Genomic DNA, 24,293 nt, shown 5'->3' with positions numbered 1-24,293 from the left:
TTCTCCGATGTTATTCGGAGTTAATTTGTTTAAACCAGTTATTGGCTTCCTCCTTCTTGCTTTGGCACTAAAACTGGAGAACCCGTGATACCACGGGGGGGGTATAGCCAGAGGGGGAGGGGCCTTGCACTTTTAATGTAGTGCTTTGTGTGGCCTCCAGAGGGCAGTAGCTATACCCCAATCGTCTGGGTCTCCCAATAAGAGCTAGAAGAAAAGGAATTTACGGTAAGTAACAAAATTCCCTTCTTTTGCTACTTGTTCTCCTACTGCTTGTGTACTAAAACTGAAGTAGCCTGGCTGGGCCAGGGAGTGTATACTGCAGGGGAGGAGCTAACATATTTGCATCTACTTAGTGTCCTCCTATGGATAAGCAGCATAACACCCATGGTCCTGTGTCCCCCAATGATTGCTAAGAGAAAATGATTTTACGGTGAGTACACAAAAATCCGTTTTTTCTGCATTTGGAATTTTTTTGCTGTTTTCCAGTTCACTATATGGTAAAACTTATGGTTTCATTTAAAAGTACAACTCCTCCCGCGAAAAATGAGCTCTCACATGACCATATTGACTGAAAAATAAAAAAGTTACGCCTCTCCGAAGAAGAATGGCGGAAAAAAAAAACGGAAAGCGAAAAATCGTCCGGTCGTGAAGGGGTTAAAGAAGTTTTTAGTCAGTTAATACTTTTAAATGTTTCCATGGACAGAAAGAAGTCCAATTTGCCCATAGGAGTGTATTAATATTATTATTATTATTAATATTATTTTAATGTGTGTGTGTGTGTGTGTGTGTATAAAATTAATGCAAAATTTTCCACTTTCTCTGCATGTGTCAGTGTTCAAATATCCAATGTCTTTTATCTTAGCTGACCTCCAGTGTTAGCCCCACTAGCCCACAGCTGTCAACAGAAAATAGTGTGGAAATGAAGAGTCCTTCTTCAGTGATCATAAAGCGAGCGGATGCAAGCAGCCATGTTCGAAGAAATGAGGGCAAGTTGTTCTTCTTGTTTCTTGTTGGAGGTTTAGTTTTTGTTCTACTGTAATTTACAGAGTATTACATAGAAATGATTAGGTATTTGCCAATGCCTTCTTATTCTGGTTTTGTATCTGAGCCGTGGTGCCCACAGCACTCCTAGATGTTGTTACGTCTGGAAACTTCACATAGAACATTGATTTCACAACTCCTGACAAAAATGTTATTGGTGGGGGTACAAGTTCTGAGCCCTCCCTTTTGTTAGCATGTACAATATGCCAAGTTAGGCTGCTTTCACACCTCCGGTTTCTGCAATGCGGCACACTCCGGCACTTTGCAGGAAAATCGCAAACCGTTTTTTTTTTGCTGCCGGTTGCGTTTTTTCTGCATAGACTTTAATTAGTGCCGCATGGCCTTGCGTTCCATCCGGTTTTTGCAGCATGCGGCAGATTTAGCCGATGCGGCCGGATGGAACGTTGCCTAGCACGTTTTTTTCGTGCGGCAAAAAAAACGCATTGCGCCGCATTCGGCCTATGTGGCGCATTTTTCAATGCATGCCTATGGCGGCCGGATGCGGCAAAAACCGCATCCGGCCGCCGCATGCGGTTTTTGCCACTGCGCATGCTCAGTAGCATGCCGCAAGCGGCAAAAACCGGACGGGCCGCAAGGGAAAAACTTATGCAAAGGATGCGGTGTTTTCACCGCATCCGTTGCATAGCTTGCACAGCCGGATTGAGCCGCAGAGCTCAAGCCGGATGTGTCAAAGCAGCCTAAGGTGCCCTGTAAGTTTCATTAGAAGGAGATGCTAACATGGAACCGAAGAGGTGTGAGGCTCAATCTTTCTAATATTCTGTAACCGCATAGACGTCGCAAGTTTCTTTATGCTGGGCATCAGTAAAGAACTGCACAAGAGGCCATTTCTTTATAGCTATAAATGGAAAAGAATAAACATAAAATATACTGGTATGTTATATATTTCTAGATATAAATATGGATGATACAGACTCTACTACAGCTCCATATAACCCTCCAGAAATAGATATTCAGCCGGAACCTTCCCAAATTCCTAACTTTGTGAACGTCAAGCAGCCTGAGCCACCAAAACCCACAAATGTGGAGACACAATGGAAGTGGAAAGTTCCTGAGGTGCCCAGTGAACTCTTCCAAGGAGAGGTAGTTGTTCTTTTTACCTATTTATCTCTTTTAAATCAAAGCATTCTAATTAATGTGTGTAACTTGTGGATTTTACTTTTGTAGCAGAATTTTATGTAGAAAGCTTTTTACTAGAGTTGAGCGAGTTTCAAAATATTCATATTCATGATACTCGTAACGAGTACTATGTAATACTCGCATATTCGTTCCGAATAGCGAGTACAATGCAAGTCAATGGGAAATATGAGTAATTTTCTGCTAGACTCCAGCAGACAATTACTCGCATTCCCCATTGACTTGCATTGTACTCGCTGTTCGGAACGAATATGCGAGTATTACATAGTACTCGTTACGAGTATCGCGAATATGAATATTTCGAAACTCGCTCAACTCTGCTTTTTAGTCTCCAGTGCAGAGAGTAAATGTAGAGAGTTGCACCAAGCCTTCTGACAGACAAAAACGACATCACATGAGAAGTAACTGGCAGCAATCTCTTCTGGAGACTGCTTACTGATATGGAGGATGATTTTATCTAAGTGCCATGTCTGTGGCAGTGGCTTCTTGTCAGTTCAGGACAGTGGATGCTGTGACCCCTGCCACATAATATTATAATGATCTGGTGGCATCGTGCTCTGACAACACATTATGAGGAAAGAGGGGTACAGTCATGAGAAGCTACATGCAGCCTCTGTGGCTTTATATAACAGGACGTAAATTAGAAAACAAGGGGTGAGGCCTGGGTGACATGTGAGGCAGACAAGTTGCGAGTGCTGCCGCTCTGAATCCTGAATCTGTATCCTGAGTTAGAATTGTAAGCTGGATACTAGTAAGTTATAGACCCACCATCAAATATATTAGCAAAAAAGGGGTTAAGGTGATATACAAAGTATGGAGCAACAACTCCTAAAACTTAACTTTTAATATTGTGAAAGAATAAAAGTGACAATGTCACATAAAAACGTGAACATAAAAAGAGAACACATGCTGAATCACAGCAACGGACAGAAAGACTCAGCATATGTGTGCTACATATAGAACAGAAAAACAAACCCTGTGAAATAGCTATATTGACAATGGTACTAAATTCCCGTACTCACCCGTGAGGGAAATCAACCCTCAAACTATCAGGGAAAAACCGGGATTGCTTGCATACAGTGAGATCCAAGTCAATTCAGACCACTAAAACAACATTTCCAAGCTGAAACGGTCATTTTACAGAAATATGGAAAGATCTCACCCGGTTTGATTCATCAGATGATTCCCATCCCAGGATATTCATGTATGACCGACTCTCCTTCCTAGTCGCCACCATAATCCTGTTGAGATGAATGGAACAATCTCTCTACGGATCAGGATATGCTTCCTTCGGTTATCGCACCATGTGTGGGTCAATAAGGTTACTCCCGATGTGTTTCGTCATCACCTTCACTCATCAGGGGAGTCTTTACCAATCACCATATCAGTATCTCCCATCAAAACAACATCATGGGTTTTGCCACGGCATTGAATCTGTATACACACGTGGAACAAGTGCGCCCGTTTGTCTGGCAAAACCCATGATGTGCACACGCTGCAGCTGACAATAAGAGATAGTCTGCAAGAGGGACCCCGGTTTCCCAAATCCGTCTTTTCGCTGGTTTGGCGGATTAGGCACACTCCAGTACAGTGTATACAGTACAGTGGCAGTGCGACAAACGCCGGTCACATGCTGTCATGTGACCGGAGCATGTGACCCGGAAGTTGCAGTGCTGCCACTGTACTGTATTGTACTGTACTGGCGTGCGCCGCATCCGCCAAACCGGCGAAAAGCCGGATGTGTGAAACTGGGCGGACATGCTGGAAATCTAATTGGAAAAGTGAGGAAGTTGGTTATTGCCGCCAGAACCCCTAAAATTTATTGCATCTTGAAGAGACGTGCTGGGAAAGGGGCAATTGTTGATCAAGCCACTGGGTGAGGCAGCACTTATTTAATGACTGAGCAATTGCTTGAACTAATAAAATAGTTTCTTATAGTATGGTGAACCCTCAAGTTACATTAAATGAAGGTCAATGGACACAGGTGGCTGAATTGAAGGAATTGCTTAATCACCCATTTACCGTGACTAAAAAATTACAAGCTGAGGATTAAACTCCTGGCATTTTCATAAGGGAGTGGAAGAACTTGCTATTTCTTCAGCGCTCTATTGGGAGACCCAGACGATTGGGGTATAGCTACTGCCTCCGGAGGCCACACAAAGCACTACACCAAAAAGTGCAAGGCCCCTCCCCTTCTGGCTATACCCCCCCGTGGTATCACGGGTTCTCCAGTTTTCAAGCTTTGTGCGAAGGAGGTCAGACATCCATACATAGCTCCACAGATTTTAGTCAGCAGTAGCTGCTGACTATTTCGGATGGAAGAAAAGAGGGCCCATATAGGGCCCCCAGCATGCTCCCGTCTCACCCGTGGATGGTGTTGTACGGTTGAGGTACCTATTGCTGGTACAGAGGCTGGAGCCCCACATGCTGCTTTCCTTCCACATCCCCTTGTAGGGCTCTGTGGAAGTGGGATCCTGCCGGCCTCTAAGCTCTGACGCCGGGCTCCATCCACAGACCCAGTTGAACCTGATGGATATGGAGCAGGAGTACAATCAGGGACAAGGCCCTGCATCATACAGGTACTCTGTGTCCCCGGCAGGCACAGACACACTCCGGGCTGGCTGGGTGTTGTAGTGCGCCGGGGACCGTAACGTTGGAGTTAGTGTTCCTACAGTTTACTGGGGGACTTTGTGTTGTGGGAACGCAGCGCCGACCCCCACTGGACCGGGCGGCGCTGCTGTGACTTGTGGTGCGCCGGGGACACGCCGACCGCGCTTTTACGGCGGCGGCGTTTATAACTTTTGTGAGGCAAATCCCGGGATATGAAGATGAATTATGACTCCAGTCATAATCGCTCATCACTCCCTGGCAGTGCCCCCCCCCCCCCTTCTTGTCCTCAGATGTCCAGCATCTGTGAAGCACACAACTGGTTTAGCAACAAATCCCATGGCCATGTCCTGTGATATGGAAATTAGGTGGCTTTAGGACAATGGACACAGGATGACTCCCTGCCGTCACCCTGTAGTAGGAGCTGCTAGCTAGTTAGCAAGGCTATGGAAATAGCCAGACAGAACGACTCCAGTAAAAAATGGTTCATATCTCGCAAGCCATATTTCCGATAAATATGGCAACCATAAAAATGGTGTCTCCGCATGTGGACGATGCCGGCACCCCCTTTTTATGGGAGCAGGACATTGGGAAATGCCCCAGGCGTGATATCAGCCAATGGGGAACTGGCAGACAGGTCATGAGTCCCCTCGTTCTGTAGCTAAATTCATAACTGTCACAATGAGAGCATTGGCGTCCGCCTACGACGCTCCCAGGCAAAGTTATGGCCAATATCCCCTTTGCTGGATAATTCTGATCCATGCAGGGGGAGTGGCAGTGCTTCCCTGTGAGGTCACTAAGGTAGGAGGGGACCTGGATTTGGCCAGGTTGATAACCCTACTTCGGCCATTTTCCAGCGTTCTTCTGCTCGGGGGCCTGGTTGGGAAAGACCTGTGAGGGAGTTCCTGGAAACCTGGTCTACAGCGCCCCCCTGTGGCCAGACGCAACAAGGTAACTGCTGGAACTGTGTATGCCTGTTTGTAACCCATGCTTTGATTGTAACTGTACTCTGACATATGTATATTCTGTAGATTCCCTATTGTATATATTGTAGTTTCTAGTGTGCTTTAGGCTGATTAAATTATATAATTAATCTTGGGCTGTTCTGTTATCTCGATCTTGAATCCCACGTCTGTGTGTTCGGCTAATAGTTACCGTAAATCGGTTGGTGGCAGCGAGTTTGTGCCAAGGATTATTGTGGGGAGGCCAGTGAGATTCGGGGAGATTTTATATATTCCGCCCGCGGAGGTCGGGGGAATATATACCTTACTCTCACCGGGGACCCTTCAATAATCGGCATAAGTAGTATAGCGGCCTCCTTGCTTATTGTCGGGCAATTCCATAATTGGCCTGACTATAAGAGGGGCGCTAGAGAGCGCGTCACGTGCTCTGTCTGTCGGTCGGGAGGTATAAAGGAGGGGTGACCCCCACTTGTTACCCCCCGATTGTGACGTACTGGTAGCCAGCGCGGGGGATTTCTGAGTGACCCCCCCGGTGGTTTGTGACATATTGGTGGCATAGCGGTGGGATCGAGATAATAGTGTGTGTGAGTGTGAGACCCATACTCCCAGACACTAAAGACTGCCTGCAGCAGCTGTGGCTGCTGGGGTCTTCAGACTAGCTCAACACTAGAGTGTCAGAGTGCAGATACTGTAAGGTGTGTGGAGGCATCAGGTGTCAGTTCTGTGTCAGTGACCAAAAGTCTGCAAGAATGGCTGATGGCACCAGGAGCAGAGCTATGCAACTGGCCAATGCTAAGGCAGGAGCCGAAGAGAGGGAGGACGGTGCTGTGGACAGCAATGAGGAGGTTGCCCACGAGTCCTCCAGGAGCTCGACGCCAGAAAACCGTTCTGCCGAGGACATTGCGCAACCTGGCACTGCTGGACAAGATGAGGAGCAGCTCACCCAAGGTTCCTCAACGAGCCAGATGCCAGCCCTCCGCTCTGAAAGGGACAGTGAATCGCCTAGCTCTGCAGCGTGCCGCAGATCACCACGTGCCATTCCACCGAGCCTGGGAGGCTCGGATAGCCTTCTTCAAATGGCTATGGCCCTTCTCCAGGCTGGAGACCAGAAGGGCTACAAGGAACTCCTGGCAGAGCGGCAGGCAGCGCGTGACGCTGAGGCTGCGGAGCGGCACGCAGAGCGTGAGGCTGCGGAGCGAGAGCGGCAGGCAGCGCGTGAAGAGCGAGAGCGACAGGCAGACCGTGACTACCAGCTGCAGCTAGCTCAGCTCCGGCCCTCATCAGCCACATGTGACCTTCGAGACACCAAACTTCCAAAGGTCCGTGTTGAGGACTTCCCAGTGCTGGAGAAGGATGGAGACTTGGACTCTTTCTTGACTGCTTTTGAACGGACTTGCTTGCAGCACCATCTGGACAAGGACCAGTGGGCCAAATACCTGACCCCCCGTTGGGGTAAGGCCCTGGATGTCCTTGGGGACTTGCCTGCTGAGGCAGATCAGGGCTACGACACCATCAAGCGGGCCCTGATCCAACAGTACAACCTCACTCCAGAGTCCTACCGCAAGAAGTTCCGGAGCCTACAGAAGGGACCAAAGGACTCCTGGGGCTGACCACCGGCGGGCACTTGCCCGAGCTGCCGACCACTGGACCCAAGGCCTGCAGCTTTCCACCGGACCGGAGATCCTGGACTTGTTCATCACGGAGCAACTCTTGTGGAACTGCCCTGAGGATCTCCGCCAGTTCATCCGAGACCAGAAGCCAAAGGGGTCCACGGCTACAGCTGCCCTTGCCGATGACTACACCAACAACCGGGCCCCTGAGGCCAGGAGAGCGGCCACCAGCAGCACCTGGAGAGGGGGTAAGATGAATTCGGCGACTGCCCCACCTGCCCCTAGACTGCAGGGGGGTGTCCCCCTCAACTCCCCTCTCCAGGCCCGTGGCGGAACCAAGACGGTGCCACCAGTGCAACCTACCTGGACACTTCAAGGCCATGTGCCCTCAGCGTCCCAAGGCCCCGGCTCCGTCCCCGTCCCAAGGGCCGCCCAAGGTGTATTGTGTGGGTGGGGGGTGGTGGTAGGTCCCTGGACAGCTTCCAACCTGTCACCGTCGGCCGGTCTGTGACCATAGGACTGCGAGACAGCGCCTCGGAGGTGACTCTGGTGCGGCCTGAGATGGTGTCCCCCCAAGACTTGATCCCTGGAAAAACCCTCGCTGTCTCCGGGATTGGAGGCATTGACCCGGCGCTGCCTGTTGCTGACATTTATGTGGACTGGGGCGCAGGGCGAGGGGTGAGGGAGGTGGGGGGTAACTGATCGGATCCCTGCAAACGTGCTACTTGGGACAGATTTGGGGCAGATAACCTCCCAGTTTGGGCCCCAACCAAGGCTGAACCTTCAGCCCGTACTGACATGACTCCTAACAATGTTAATGTGTTATCTATGAATGATGTAAGGGAGGAGGGAGTGAACTCTGATATTTCTGCTTGCACAGACACCATAGACACACACGCAGCTGCAGCTGTGACAGGAGGGGAGGGGGTCAGAGAAAGGTGTGACAATGCCTCTACAAGTAACCAGCCTGTGAGCTGGGATCTGTTGCCCTCTGCAGGGATAAGCAGAGAGCAGGGTGCTGCAGGGGGAGGACCAGTGTGTGGGGTGGGGGCTACCACAGCAAATGTGGGGTCCCCAGAGATTTCACAGCGGGGTTCTGTTGCTGCAGGAGGGGAACAGGCAGGTGAGATTGGGGCCGGTCCAGGAGCGGAAGTGCTCCCAGGTAAGATCTCGGTGCATGGTTCCCCCACAACCGGGGTGTCAGGAAGCCAGGTAGGTCTGCCTGAACCGGCGACTTGGTCAGGAACGGAGGAGGAGCAGGCACGACCCACGGTCGCAGCGGCTGTGGCCGCTGTCACCCGCAGTGGGAGTGCTGGAAGCCAAGGGGCCTCCCGGAGGTCCGATAGCTCTTCCCCTTCTGACCAAGTGGCAGCCGAGTCAGGTGGAGGCCAGGACACAGGTCCCGGGGTACTGACTGAAGATGTGACAGTCTCGTCGATTCTGGCCACATCTAGTCAGGGGTTTCAGGCAGCGTTAGAAGCTGACGACAGCCTGAAAGCTCTTAAGGAGCAGGCGGCACAGCCTCCCTCGGACTCGGACCCGGAGCGAGTGGTCTGGGACCAAGGACGGCTGTACCGGGCCACGGTCCAGCAGGGTTCACCGGAGGCGTGGCCCAGGGACCGACAGTTGGTGGTACCCTATCCGTTCCGGACGGAGTTGTTGCGGATCGCACATGAGATTCCGATGGCCGGACACCTAGGGATCGCTAAGACCAAGGCCAGGTTAAACCAGCATTTCTACTGGCCAAAAATGGGGGCCGATGTGGCTGCCTACTGCCGTTCGTGTGAAACCTGTCAGAGAGTGGGGAAGGCGGGGCCACACCCCAAAGCCCCACTAGTATCTCTGCCCATCATCGATGAGCCTTTCAGGAGGGTGGCTGTGGATCTGGTCGGCCCGCTGGCCATCCCCAGCAGCTCCGGGAAACGCTTCATACTGACGGTAGTGGACTATGCCACCCGGTACCCAGAAGCAGTGGCCTTGTCGTCCATTCGGGCTGACAAGGTGGCCACCGCATTGCTGGAGATTTTCTCCCGAGTGGGTTTCCCCCAGGAAATGCTCACTGACCGGGGGACCCAATTCATGTCCCAGCTGATGGAGGCCCTCTGTAAGCAAGTCCAGGTGCGACATCTGGTGGCCAGCCCGTACCATCCACAGACTAATGGCCTGTGCGAGCGGTTCAATGGCACCTTAAAGCAGATGCTTAAGATGTTGGTCGACTCCCATGGGCGTGACTGGGAGCGGTATCTCCCACACCTGTTATTTGCTTACCGGGAGGTTCCACAGGCCTCAACAGGATTCTCACCGTTTGAGCTCCTGTACGGGCGACGTGTGCGGGGCCCCCTGGCTCTGGTGAAAGAGGCTTGGGAAGGGGATTTGGCCACCCCTGGAGTGTCGGTTATCGAGTATGTCATGCGCTTCCGGGACAAAATGCAGGCCTTGACGCAACTGGTACACGACAATATGGCTCAAGCCCAGGACGATCAGAAGCGTTGGTACGACCAGAACGCTTGTGAGAGGACCTACCAAGTGGGTCAAGAGGTGTGGGTACTGGTCCCTGTACCACAGGACAAGCTTCAGGCAGCCTGGGAAGGCCCATACCTCGTGTACCAGCAGCTCAACCCTGTGACGTACCTGGTCACCCTGGACCCTGCCCGTGGAAGGCGGAAGCCCTTCCATGTGAACATGATGAAGGCACATCATGAGCGGGAGGCATGTGCGCTCCCCGTGTGCAACCTGCCCGAGGAGGGAGAAGCGGAAACCCTCTTGGATATGCTAGCCCAGGTTAGGGCAGGCGGATCCATTGAGGATGTGGAGGTTGGCCACCAGCTCTTGGAAGACCAACGGTCCCAGCTGTGGGCCACCCTCCTCCCCTTCCGGGGGTTGTTTACCAACCAGCCCGGAAGGACTGACTTGGCTGTCCATCACGTGGACACTGGGGATCATCCCCCGATCCGGCGTTCAGCATATCGGGTCTCCCTGGAGGTGCAGCAACACATGCGCCAGGAGATTGACGAGATGCTGAAGCTGGGGGTGATCCAGGCATCCAACAGCGCTTGGGCCTCGCCTGTAGTCCTCGTCCCTAAGAAGGACCGAACCACTCGGTTCTGCGTGGACTACAGGGGGCTCAATGCGGTCACGGTCGCCGATGCGTACCCAATGCCACGCATCGATGACCTGCTCGATCAGTTGGCCGGGGCTCAGTACCTGACCATCATGGATCTGAGCCGGGGATATTGGCAGATCCCCCTGACTCGCAAGGCCAGGGAACGCTCTGCCTTTATTACCCCATTTGGACTGTACGAGTCCACGGTGATGCCATTCGGGATGAGGAATGCCCCTGCCACTTTCCAGCGGATGGTCAACACCCTGCTCAAGGGACTTGAAGGGTACGCGGCCGCGTACCTGGATGACATTGCCGTCTTCAGTCCCACCTGGGAGGACCACCTAGAGCATCTAGCACAGGTGCTCAGGCGGATCCACCGGGCAGGTTTGACCATCAAGCCGGGAAAGTGTCAGCTGGCCATGAGCGAGGTCCAGTACCTCGGTCACCGGGTAGGTGGGAGAACACTGAAGCCCGAGCCTGAGAAAGTGGAAGCCATCGCATCCTGGCCCACCCCCAGGACCAAGAAGCAGGTGATGTCCTTCTTGGGGACCGCTGGGTACTATAGGAGGTTTGTTCCATGCTATAGTAGCCTGGCAAAGCCCTTGACGGACCTCACCAAGAAGAAGCTGCCCTCTGCAGTCGATTGGACAATGGACTGCGAGACAGCCTTCCGGGCCCTAAAGGACGCCCTGTCCAGCCCGCCCGTGCTACAGGCAGCCGACTTCACGCGGCCGTTTGTAGTACAGACCGACGCCAGTGACTTCGGCCTCGGTGCGGTGCTCAGCCAGGTGGACTCTGCGAGCCAAGAGCACCCAGTCTTGTACCTGAGCAGGAAGCTGTTACCAAGGGAAGTTGCCTATTCCACGATGGAGAAGGAGTGCCTGGCCATAGTGTGGGCCCTGCAGCGTCTGCAACCCTATCTATACGGGCGCCACTTCATCGTGGAGACGGACCACAATCCCCTCAGCTGGTTGCACACCGTCTCTGGGACGAATGGGCGATTGTTGCGATGGAGCCTTGCGCTCCAGCAATACAACTTCACCATTCGCCACAAAAGGGGCCGTGACCACGGTAACGCAGACGGGCTGTCCCGACAAGGAGAGGTCGCGGACGGGCGCACGGGGGAACACCGGAGTGTGCTGCCCCCTAGCGCCCTCAAAAGGGGGGAGGTGTGAGGCAAATCCCGGGATATGAAGATGAATTATGACTCCAGTCATAATCGCTCATCACTCCCTGGCAGTGCCCCCCCCCCCTTCTTGTCCTCAGATGTCCAGCATCTGTGAAGCACACAACTGGTTTAGCAACAAATCCCATGGCCATGTCCTGTGATATGGAAATTAGGTGGCTTTAGGACAATGGACACAGGATGACTCCCTGCCGTCACCCTGTAGTAGGAGCTGCTAGCTAGTTAGCAAGGCTATGGAAATAGCCAGACAGAACGACTCCAGTAAAAAATGGTTCATATCTCGCAAGCCATATTTCCGATAAATATGGCAACCATAAAAATGGTGTCTCCGCATGTGGACGATGCCGGCACCCCCTTTTTATGGGAGCAGGACATTGGGAAATGCCCCAGGCGTGATATCAGCCAATGGGGAACTGGCAGACAGGTCATGAGTCCCCTCGTTCTGTAGCTAAATTCATAACTGTCACAATGAGAGCATTGGCGTCCGCCTACGACGCTCCCAGGCAAAGTTATGGCCAATATCCCCTTTGCTGGATAATTCTGATCCATGCAGGGGGAGTGGCAGTGCTTCCCTGTGAGGTCACTAAGGTAGGAGGGGACCTGGATTTGGCCAGGTTGATAACCCTACTTCGGCCATTTTCCAGCGTTCTTCTGCTCGGGGGCCTGGTTGGGAAAGACCTGTGAGGGAGTTCCTGGAAACCTGGTCTACAGCGCCCCCCTGTGGCCAGACGCAACAAGGTAACTGCTGGAACTGTGTATGCCTGTTTGTAACCCATGCTTTGATTGTAACTGTACTCTGACATATGTATATTCTGTAGATTCCCTATTGTATATATTGTAGTTTCTAGTGTGCTTTAGGCTGATTAAATTATATAATTAATCTTGGGCTGTTCTGTTATCTCGATCTTGAATCCCACGTCTGTGTGTTCGGCTAATAGTTACCGTAAATCGGTTGGTGGCAGCGAGTTTGTGCCAAGGATTATTGTGGGGAGGCCAGTGAGATTCGGGGAGATTTTATATATTCCGCCCGCGGAGGTCGGGGGAATATATACCTTACTCTCACCGGGGACCCTTCAATAATCGGCATAAGTAGTATAGCGGCCTCCTTGCTTATTGTCGGGCAATTCCATAATTGGCCTGACTATAAGAGGGGCGCTAGAGAGCGCGTCACGTGCTCTGTCTGTCGGTCGGGAGGTATAAAGGAGGGGTGACCCCCACTTGTTACCCCCCGATTGTGACGTACTGGTAGCCAGCGCGGGGGATTTCTGAGTGACCCCCCCGGTGGTTTGTGACAACTTTAGTCCCCGGCTTTTTGCGGCCTAGCTCCGCTTCGTTCCCGCCCCCACCCTGTCAATCAGGGTAGGGGAGAGACGCTGTTTCGCAGCAGCGACGAGGGCTGGAGCCTGATTTACATGCTCCAGCCCTCTCACTAGGCACAGAGGGAAGCAGGCTTCCCGCTCTTAGCCAGGAACGCCCAGGGCCCGCCCCCCCTCCTCTCCCAGGACGCCGGCAGCCATTACATGCAGTCTGGCTGGAGGAAGGACGCAAGGCTCTGGGAGACCTGGACTAGGGGGCTTTTGGCGACCACACACCCGCTCTTAAGCGGGCGGTAAGCGGCATTTCAGCTGGCCCCTCTAGTGCCTCAGTGTGTATTGGTGTACTGTGTCACCAGATATATATATTTATTTATTTCTTGCACTGTGAGGTCGCTTCCTGGCTGGATACCCAGATCGCTCTGAGGAAGCAGCAACATGTCATCCACAAAACGCAAGGCTGCCAAGGCTAGGGCTGTGTACACTGCGTGTGCTGCATGTGGGGCTGCTCTACCAGCAGGCTCCGATGACCCCCATTGTGTGCAATGCTCCGATCCGGTGCTGCTTCGCCAGCCGGAGTCCGGAGAGGTAGTGACCCAGGCTGAGACGCTTGTAAGTTCTGCCCCGGCGCCAGGGACAGACTTTGCAGTTTTTGCTGATAGAATGTCTGTGACTATGACAAAAATCCTTGAAACTTTGCAATCCATGTCTGGGGCTCAGTCTTTGGACTCGGCGAGGTCTCTGTCCTCTGGCCCCCCTCAGCTGGATCCAATCCAGACTACAAGGGGGTCCCCGGCTTCACAAGCTGAGGATTATGACTCAGATGATAGCCCCAGCCACCCTAAGCGAGCTCGCTGGGAAAGACCCTCAACGTCATCACACTGCTCAGGGTCTCAGCGCAATCAGTCTCCCTGTGAGGTGTCTGAAGAGAGTGATCAGGAATCCACTCCTGGAACCCCTCTCAACCTGGATACCCCTGATGGGGACGCCATGGTAAACGACCTCATCTCAGCCATCAATAGGCTGTTAGATATTTCTCCCCCAGCCCCTTCAGCAGAAGAGGCAGCTGCAGAGCAGGAGAAGTTTCGTTTCCTCTATCCCAAGCGTAAATTGAGTGCTTTGTTGGATCACTCTGACTTCAGAGAATCAATCCAGAAACACGACGCTCACCCAGAAAGACGTTTCTCTAAACGTTCTAGGGATACACGTTATCCTTTCCCCCCTGATGTGGTCAAGCGCTGGACCCAGTGTCCAAAGGTAGACCCCCCGATTTCCAAACTTGCAGCTAGATCCATAGTTGCAGTGGAGGATGGCGCTTCACTTAAAGATGCCAATGACAGACAGATGGACCTTTGGTTAAAATCTGTCTATGAAGCTATCGGCGCGTCGTTTGCTCCGGCATTCGCAGCCGTATGGGCTCTCCAGGCTATTTCAGCTGGTTTAGCAAAAGTGGATGCTATCATACATCCAGCAGTGCCACAAGTGGCGTCCCTTACCTCGCAGATGTCTGCGTTTGCGTCTTACGCTATCAATGCGGTCCTAGAATCTACCAGCCGCACCTCAATGGCGTCCGCCAATTCGGTAGTTTTGCGCAGAGCCTTGTGGTTAAGGGACTGGAAGGCAGATGCTGGTTCCAAAAAATGTTTAACCAGCTTGCCATTATCTAGAGACAGACTGTTTGGCGAGCCATTGGCTGACATCATTAAGCAGTCCAAGGGTAAAGACTCTTCTTTACCCCAGCCCAGAACAAGCAAACCTCAGCAGAAAAAGTGGCAGCAGAGGTTTCAGTCCTTTCGAGGTTCGGGCAAGACACCATTTACCTCGTCCAAAGGGTCTCAGAGGACGCAAAGAAACTCAGATTCCTGGCGGGCTCACGCACGCCCCAAGAAAGCAAATGGAGGAACCGCTTCCAAAGCGGCTACCTCATGACTTCCAGCCCCCTCCCGCCGAATCTCCGGTCGGGGGCAGGCTCTCCCGCTTTTGCGACATTTGGCTGTCACAGGTCAAGGACCGGTGGGTGACAGACATTTTGTCTCGCGGGTACAGAATCGAGTTCAGTTCTCGTCCTCCAGCCCGATTCTTCAGAACCTCCCCACATCCAGACCGAGCAGATGCTCTGCGGCAGGCGGTGGACTCCCTAAGAGCGGAAGGAGTAGTGATCCCTGTCCCTCCTCAGGAACAGGGTCGAGGGTTTTACTCCAATCTCTTTGTGGTTCCAAAAAAGGACGGCTCATTCCGTCCTGTTCTGGACCTAAAACTGCTCAACAAACATGTGCACGCCAGGCGGTTCCGGATGGAAACCCTACGATCTGTCATTGCCTCAATGTCTCGAGGAGACTTCCTTGCCTCAATAGACATCAAAGATGCTTATCTCCACGTGCCAATTGCTACAGAACATCAACGTTTTCTACGTTTTGTGATAGGAGACGACCATCTTCAGTTCGTAGCTCTGCCATTCGGTCTGGCGACAGCCCCACGGGTCTTCACCAAGGTCATGGCAGCAGTGGTAGCAGTCTTGCACTCTCAGGGACACTCGGTGATCCCTTACCTAGACGATCTACTGGTCAAGGCACCCTCTCAAGAGACATGCCAACTCAGCCTGAATGCTACGCTGGAGACTCTACAGTCTTTCGGATGGATCATCAACTTTCCAAAGTCGATCCTGTCACCGACCCAATCACTCACGTATCTTGGCATGGAGTTCCATACTCTAGCAGCGATAGTGAAGCTTCCGCTGAACAAACAGCGATCACTACAAACAGGGGTGCAATCTCTCCTTCAGGGTCAGTCGCACCCCTTGCGGCGCCTCATGCACTTCCTAGGGAAGATGGTGGCAGCCATGGAAGCAGTTCCCTTTGCGCAGTTTCATCTGCGCCCACTTCAATGGGACATTCTCCGCCAATGGGACGGAAAGTCAACGTCACTAGACAGGAAAGTCTCCCTTTCCCAGACGGCCAAGGACTCTCTACAATTGTGGCTCCTTCCCACCTCATTGTCTCAGGGAAGATCCTTCCTGCCCCCATCCTGGGCAGTGGTCACGACAGATGCGAGTCTGTCAGGGTGGGGAGCAGTTTTTCTCCACCACAGGACTCAGGGAACGTGGACTCCGCAGGAGTCCACCCTTCAGATCAATGTTCTGGAAATCAGGGCAGTGTATCTTGCCCTACTAGCCTTCCAACAGTGGCTGGAAGGAAAGCAGATCCGAATCCAGTCGGACAACTCCACAGCGGTGGCATACATCAACCACCAAGGAGGGACGCGCAGTCGGCAAGCCTTCCAAGAAGTCCGGCGCATTCTAATGTGGGTGGAAGTCACAGCATCCACCATATCCGCGGTTCACATCCCAGGCGTCGAAAACTGGGAAGCAGACTTCCTCAGTCGCCAGGGCATGGACGCAGGGGAATGGTCCCTTCACCCGGACGCGTTTCAGGAAATCTGTCGCCGCTGGGGAGTGCCGGACGTCGACCTAATGGCGTCCCGGCACAACAACAAGGTCCCGGCATTTATGGCGAGGTCGCGCGATCAAAGAGCTCTGGCGGCAGACGCCTTAGTACAAGATTGGTCGCAGTTCCGGCTCCCATACGTATTCCCGCCTCTGGCACTCTTGCCCAGAGTCTTACGCAAGATCAGATCCGATTGCAGCCGCGTCATACTCGTCGCCCCAGACTGGCCGAGGAGATCGTGGTATCCGGATCTGTGGCATCTCACGGTCGGCCGACCGTGGTCACTTCCAGACCGACCAGACTTACTGTCCCAAGGGCCGTTTTTCCATCAGAATTCTGCGGCCCTGAACCTGACTGTGTGGCCATTGAGTCCTGGATCCTAGCGTCTGCAGGATTATCCCAAGGAGTTGTAGCCACAATGAGACAGGCTAGAAAGTCGACTTCTGCTAAGATCTACCACAGAACGTGGAAGATTTTCTTATCCTGGTGTTCCGCTCAGGGAGTGTCTCCCTGGCCATTTGCATTGCCCACTTTTCTTTCTTTCCTGCAATCGGGGTTAGAAAAGGGCTTGTCGCTCAGCCCCCTTAAAGGGCAAGTATCGGCACTATCCGTGTTTTTTCAGAAGCGTCTAGCACGTCTTCCTAAGGTGCGCACGTTCCTGCAGGGGGTCTGTCATATTGTGCCCCCGTACAGGCGGCCGTTAGATCCATGGGATCTGAACAGGGTACTAGTTGCTCTCCAGAAGCCGCCTTTCGAGCCTCTGAAGGAAGTTTCCTTTTCTCGCCTGTCACAGAAAGTGGCGTTTCTTGTTGCGATCACATCGCTTCGGCGAGTGTCGGAGCTGGCAGCTCTGTCATCCAAGGCTCCCTTCCTGGTGTTCCACCAGGACAAGGTAGTGCTGCGCCCCATTCCGGAGTTTCTCCCTAAGGTCGTCTCCTCGTTTCATCTTAATCAGGATATATCCTTGCCTTCCTTTTGTCCTCATCCGGTTCACCGGTATGAAAAGGACTTACGTTTGCTAGATCTGGTGAGAGCACTCAGAATCTACATTTCCCGCACGGCGCCCATGCGCCGTTCCGATGCACTTTTTGTCCTTGTCGCTGGTCCGCGCAAGGGGTTGCAGGCTTCTAAAGCCACCCTGGCTCGATGGATCAAAGAACCAATTCGAGAGGCCTACCGTTCTGCGGGGCTTCCGGTTCCTTCAGGGCTAAAAGCCCACTCAACCAGAGCCGTGGGTGCGTCCTGGGCATTACGACACCAGGCTTCGGCTCAACAAGTGTGCCAGGCAGCTACCTGGTCGAGTCTGCACACTTTCACCAAGCATTATCAGGTGCATACCTATGCTTCGGCGGATGCCAGCTTAGGTAGAAGAGTCCTGCAGGCGGCAGTGACACCCCCGTAGGGGAGGGCTGTTTTGCAGCTCTAACATGAGGTATTTCTTTACCCACCCAGGGACAGCTTTTGGACGTCCCAATCGTCTGGGTCTCCCAATAGAGCGCTGAAGAAGAAGGGAATTTTGTTACTTACCGTAAATTCCTTTTCTTCTAGCTCTTATTGGGAGACCCAGCACCCGCCCTGTTGTCCTTCGGGATTTTTTTGTTGTTTGCGGGTACACATGTTGTTCATGTTGAACGGTTTTTCAGTTCTCCGATGTTACTCGGAGTTAATTTGTTTAAACCAGTTATTGGCTTTCCTCCTTCTTGCTTTGGCACTAAAACTGGAGAACCCGTGATACCACGGGGGGGTATAGCCAGAAGGGGAGGGGCCTTGCACTTTTTGGTGTAGTGCTTTGTGTGGCCTCCGGAGGCAGTAGCTATACCCCAATCGTCTGGGTCTCCCAATAAGAGCTAGAAGAAAAGGAATTTACGGTAAGTAACAAAATTCCCTTCTTTGCCTGTCCCAAAGAGGAGGTTTAATCACAGATGGCATTTCTGCTTCAATGAAACGGAGAGAGACCCTGCTATTGGAAAATAAAATTCTTCTGGCAGCTATTTATGTGGACCCAAGTAATCGTATACTGCTTAATGATCAACAGCTTACTAAAGGAAAAGAAGCTTTGAGTGAGGATGAGTGGCTACAGGACTACCAGGCGCAAGAGGACATGGGGCCTGACAGTACTACTGCTGCCATATCTTCATCCTCATCAGATGAGGAGTTTAACTTTGACAAGTATTTGGATGACATGGAGCAGGCAAAGCGTTGCCACAAGGAAAAAGATTTCACTCCGTCTCCTATAGCAGCAGATTGACCAGTTTTCAGTAACCTTTCTTTGTCGCTCCATTGGGAGACCCAGACAATTGGGTGTATAGCTTCTGCCTCCGGAGGCCACACAAAGTATTACACTTTAAAAAGTGTAACCCCTCCCCTCTGCCTATACACCCTCCCGTGGATCACGGGCTCCTCAGTTTTATGCTTTGTGTGGAAGGAGGCACACATCCACTCATGCATTCTCATATTAGTTATGTCGGTTGGAAGAAAAGAGGGCCCCCACGGGGCCCCCGGCATGTCCCTTCTCACCCCACTACGTCGGCGGTGTTGTTAAGGTTGAGGTACCCATTGCGGGTACAAAGGCCGGAGCCTCATGCCGTCTCCTTCACCATCCCTTAGCGGCTCTGGGAGAAATGGGATCCTGAGCGTTCATCCATTTACTGGGACCGTGCTCCCTCCGCAGCCCCTGTGGGAATCTGCCGGACCGTAGTCTATTCAACCTCAGGGACCGGGCCCTGCATCTCAAAGGTACTCTGTGTCCCCATTGGGGACTGTGCATGGAGCGCACCTTCTTCCCGGACGCTGCGGCAGCTGCTGAATTGAGAAGGCCGGCGGACTTCCGCGCCGACCATGCCTGCTTGTCGGGCGCGGTCTCAAATTTAGTCCCCGGCTTCATCGCGGCCTAGTCGCAAAAATCCCGCCCCCGGGCCTGCCTGTCAGGGGTAAGGGCGGGACTGCCGACCTGACGTCGGATGTGAGGGCTGGAGCATCCTGCATGTTTCCTCCCCCCTCACTGATCACTGTGGGGACCCCAGATTCCCGCACTTTCCTGGCGCCGCCCACGGCTCCACTCCTCCCCTGAGAGCTCCGGCAGCCATTTTTTGGCATTCTGCCGGTGGAGGATTCTCAGTGAAGAGCTCTGCAGCTCCGGGGGACCTAAGGCAGGGAATCTGGAGGACACACACACTCCGCTTGTTAGCGGTCGGTAAGCCACACCGGTCACCCGGTGCTGGTCCCCCCTAGGGTGCCGGAATAGATGCGTATTTATATATATATTTCTGTTCGGTCGGGCTGTATACCCTTTTTTGCCCATATACCCTCAGTGATCATTCTCCTAGGAGACAACAGCATGTCGTCCATGAGGAGCAAAGCTGTTAAGGCACAGGGTTTTTTTGCGGCCTGTACCTCTTGTGGGGCTATGTTACCTGCGGGTTCCACCTACCCTCACTGTGAGCAATGCTCGACCCCTGTTTCGCTTGCTCAGCCGGAGCCTCGGTCACTAGTTGGCCCCTCGGCTCATGTAGACCCCCCTGCTCCCCCTGTCCAGGCGGCAGGGACAGAGTTCGCCTCTTTTGCTGAGAAACTCTCTGAGTCACTTTCACAATCCATGGCTCAGTCTATGGACAAATGGTCTGCCAAGCTGCTAGAAGCTTTGCAGTCCAGACCGGTCCTTACACAGGCCCCGGCCCCTGTTGGATCGTCGCCTCCAGGTCCCTCTCGGTCCGCGCCGCAGCGCGCTCCCAGGTTGGGCCCTAGGTCTCACGTGGAGGACTCCTGCCCGGACCACAGTCCTAGACAGGCTAAGCGGGCTCGCTGGGAATCTTCCCCGACTTCTTCACGCTGCTCGGGTTCCCAGCTTGAGGACTCTCTGGAGGACGAGGCGGACGTCGCAGCTCAGGGCTCTGACCCTGACGTCGCCCTTAACCTTGATACACCTGAAGGGGACGCCTTAGTGAATGATCTTATCTCGTCCATCAACCAGGTGTTGGATCTCTCTCCCCCGCCTCCTACTGTAGAGGAGTCGGCGTCTCAGCAGGAGAAACACCAGTTTAGGTTCCCCAAACGTACACGTAGTGCGTTTTTCGATCACTCTAACTTCAGAGACGCTGTCCAGAAGCCCAGAGCGGTTCCGGACAAGCGCTTTACTAAGCGCCTCACTGACATGCGTTACCCCTTCCCCTCTGAAGTCGTTAAGGGTTGGGCTCAATGTCCCAAGGTGGATCCTCCAGTCTCTAGATTGGCGGCTAGATCCGTGGTATCGGTTGCAGATGGCTCATCGCTAAAGGATGCCACTGACAGGCAGATAGAGCTCCTGGTGAAGTCCATCTATGAGGCCACGGGCGCGTCTTTTGCCCCGGCCTTTTCAGCCGTGTGGGCACTCCAAGCTATTTCAGCTTGTCTGGCTGAGATTAATACTGTCACACGCAATTCTGCTCCGCAAGTTGCGTCTTTGACTTCTCAAGCGTCAGCTTTTTCTTCCTACGCCATGAACGCAGTCCTAGACTCTGCTAGCCGTACAGCTGTGGCATCCGCTAACTCTGTGGCAGTCCGCAGGGCCATGTGGCTGCGCGAATGGAAGGCAGACTCGGCCTCCAAGAGGTTCTTAACCGGTTTGCCGTTTTCTGGCGACCGCTTGTTTGGCGAACGATTGGATGAGATTATTAAGGAATCCAAGGGAAAGGACTCCTCCTTACCCCAGTCCAAACCTAAGAGACCTCAGCAACGGAAAATACAATCGAGGTTTCGGTGCTTTCGTCCCTCCGCCAAGCCCCAATTCTCTTCGTCTAGCAGGCCGGAGAAAGGCCAGAGGAACTCCTATGCGTGGCGGTCCAAGTCACGCCCCCAAAAGGCCGCAGGAGGCACTGCCTCCAAGGCGGCCTCCTCCTGACTCTCGGTATCCCCTAGCCGCATCCTCGGTCGGTGGCAGGCTCTCCCGCTTTGGAGACGCCTGGTGGCCACATGTTCAAGACCGATGGGTGAGAGACATCCTGTCTCACGGTTACAGGATAGAGTTCAGCTCTCGTCCTGCGGCTCGTTTCTTCAGAACCTCTCCGCCCCCCGCTTAGGCCGACGCACTTTTTCAGGCAGTGGACACTCTGAAGACAGAAGGAGTTGTGATCCCCGTTCCCCTTCAGGAACGTGGTCGCGGCTTTTACTCCAACTTGTTCGTGGTGCCAAAAAAGGACGGATCATTCCGTCCCGTTCTGGACCTCAAGCTACTCAACAGACATGTGAGAACCAGACGGTTTCGGATGGAATCTCTCCGCTCGGTCATCGCCTCGATGTCACAAGGAGACTTCCTAGCATCGATCGACATCAAGGATGCTTATCTCCACGTGCCGATCGCACCCGAACATCAACGCTTCTTGCGTTTCGCCATCGGGGACGAACACCTTCAGTTCGTGGCATTGCCTTTCGGCTTGGCGACAGCCCCACGGGTTTTCACCAAAGTCATGGCATCCGTTGTGGCGGTCCTACACTCTCAGGGCCACTCGGTGATTCCCTACTTAGACGATCTCCTAGTCAGGGCCCCTTCTCGGGTGGCGTGTCAACACAGCCTTACCGTCGCTCTGGCGACTCTCCAGCAGTTCGAATGGATCATCAACTTCCCGAAATCCAAGTTGACACCGACTCAATCACTGACTTTCCTCGGGATGGAGTTTCATACACAGTCAGCGGTAGTTAAGCTACCGCGGGACAAACAGCTTTCTCTGCAGGCAGGGGTGCAATCACTTCTTCGGGGTCAGTCACACCCCTTAAGGCGCCTCATGCACTTCCTGGGGAAGATGGTGGCAGCAATGGAGGCAGTGCCGTTCGCGCAATTCCATCTACTGCCATTCCAATGGGACATTCTCCGCAAATGGGACAGGAGGTCGGCTTCCCTCGACAGGAACGTCTCTCTTTCCCTTGCAACCAAGACGTCACTTCAGTGGTGGCTCCTTCCCAATTCTCTATCGCAGGGAAAATCCTTCCTACCCCCAACCTGGGCTGTGGTCACCACGGACGCGAGCCTGTCAGGGTGGGGAGCGGTTTTTCTCCACCACAGGGCTCAGGGAACCTGGACTCCGATAGTCTTCCCTTCAGATCAATGTTCTGGAGATAAGGGCAGTGTATCTAGCCCTATTGGCTTTCCATCAGTCGCTGGAGGGCAGGCAGATCCGTATCCAGTCGGACAACGCCACTGCCGTCGCATACATCAACCACCAAGGCGGCACTCGCAGTCGTCAAGCCTTCCAGGAAGTCCGGCGGATTCTGCAGTGGGTGGAAGCCACAGCCTCCACCATCTCCGCAGTTCACATCCCGGGCGTAGAAACCTGGGAAGCAGATTTTCTCAGTCGTCAGGGCATGGATGCGGGGGAATGGTCTCTGCACCCAGAAGTGTTTCGAGAGATCTGTCGCCGCTGGGGAACGCCGGACGTCGATCTCATGGCGTCACGGCACAACAACAAAGTCCCGGCATTCATGGCACGGTCTCAGGATCACAGAGCTCTGGCGGCGGACGCGTTAGTTCAGGATTGGTCGCAGTTTCGACTGCCTTATGTGTTTCCTCCTCTGGCAATGCTGCCCAGAGTGTTACGCAAGATCAGGTCCGACTGCCGTCGCGCCATTCTCGTCGCTCCAGACTGGCCGAGGCGGTCGTGGTACCCGGATCTGTGGCATCTCGCGGTGGGTCAACCGTGGGGGCTTCCAGACCGCCCAGACTTGCTGTCTCAAGGCCCGGTTTTCCATCTGAATTCCGTGGCCCTCAACCTGACTGTGTGGCCATTGAGTCCTGGCTCCTAGCGTCTTCAGGGTTATCTCAGGATGTCATTGCGACCATGAGACAGGCCAGGAAGCCAACGTCCGCCAAGATCTATTACAGGTCTTGGCAAATCTTCTTATCCTGGTGCTCTGATAACGGTTTTCTTCCATGGCCGTTTGCCTTACCCACTTTTCTTTCAATCCGGAATGGACAAGGGTTTGTCACTCGGCTCTCTCAAGGGCCAAGTATCGGCGCTCTCCGTATTTTTTCAAAAGCGCCTAGCCAGGCTTCCGCAGGTCCGCACGTTCCTGCAGGGAGTTTGCCACATAGTCCCACCTTACAAGCGTCCGCTGGAACCCTGGGATCTTAACAGGGTACTAACGGCTCTTCAGAAACCACCTTTCGAGCCGCTGCGGGATGTCTCTTTATCACTTTTTTCGCAGAAGGTGGCCTTTCTAGTGGCAGTTACATCACTCCGGAGAGTGTCTGAGCTGGCAGCGCTGTCATGCAAAGCCCCCTTCCTGGTGTTTCACCAGGATAAGGTGGTTCTGCGTCCGGTCCCGGATTTTCTCCCTAAGGTGATATCTCCTTTTCATCTCAATCAGGATATCTCCTTGCCTTCATTTTGCCCTAATCCAATTCACCAATGTGAAAAGGATTTGCACTCTTTGGATCTGGTGAGAGCACTCCGACTCTACGTGTCTCGCACGGCGCCCCTGCGTCGTTCAGATGCGCTCTTTGTCCTTGTCGCTGGCCAGCGTAAGGGTTCACAGGCTTCCAAGTCAACCTTGGCTCGGTGGATCAAGGAACCGATTCTCGAAGCCTACCGTTCTTCTGGGCTTCCGCTTCCTTCTGGGCTGAAAGCCCATTCTACCAGAGCCGTGGGTGCGTCCTGGGCATTGCGGCACCGGGCTACGGCTCAGCAGGTGTGTCAGGCAGCTACGTGGTCTAGTCTGCACACTTTCACGAAGCACTATCAAGTGCATACCTATGCTTCGGCAGACGCCAGTCTAGGTAGGCGAGTCCTTCAGGCGGCGGTTGCCCACCTGTAAGAGGGGGCCGTTTCGGCTCTTTTTATTGAGGTATTCTTTTACCCACCCAGGGACTGCTTTTGGACGTCCCAATTGTCTGGGTCTCCCAATG

At 53.4% G+C, this 24,293-nt stretch overlaps 1 protein-coding gene across 2 annotated transcripts in view; it reads left to right on the top strand.

Moving 5' to 3' along the window:
• The window catches only part of TTK (TTK protein kinase), a 305,010-nt gene that overhangs the window by 173,388 nt on the left and 107,329 nt on the right, over positions 1-24,293 (top strand). For both annotated transcript variants that reach the window (XM_075340172.1, XM_075340171.1), the window contains exons 10-11: positions 863-986; positions 1,952-2,142. In XM_075340172.1, the coding sequence (XP_075196287.1) occupies positions 863-986; positions 1,952-2,142 (315 nt within the window). The remainder of the gene's footprint in view (positions 1-862; positions 987-1,951; positions 2,143-24,293) is intronic.

The sequence above is a fragment of the Anomaloglossus baeobatrachus genome, chromosome 3, assembly GCF_048569485.1.
Source record: "Anomaloglossus baeobatrachus isolate aAnoBae1 chromosome 3, aAnoBae1.hap1, whole genome shotgun sequence".
In the NCBI taxonomy this organism is placed as follows: domain Eukaryota; kingdom Metazoa; phylum Chordata; class Amphibia; order Anura; family Aromobatidae; genus Anomaloglossus; species Anomaloglossus baeobatrachus.
The sequence above is the reverse complement of the archived record's forward strand: the minus strand, read 5'-3'. Positions and strand labels throughout refer to the sequence as shown.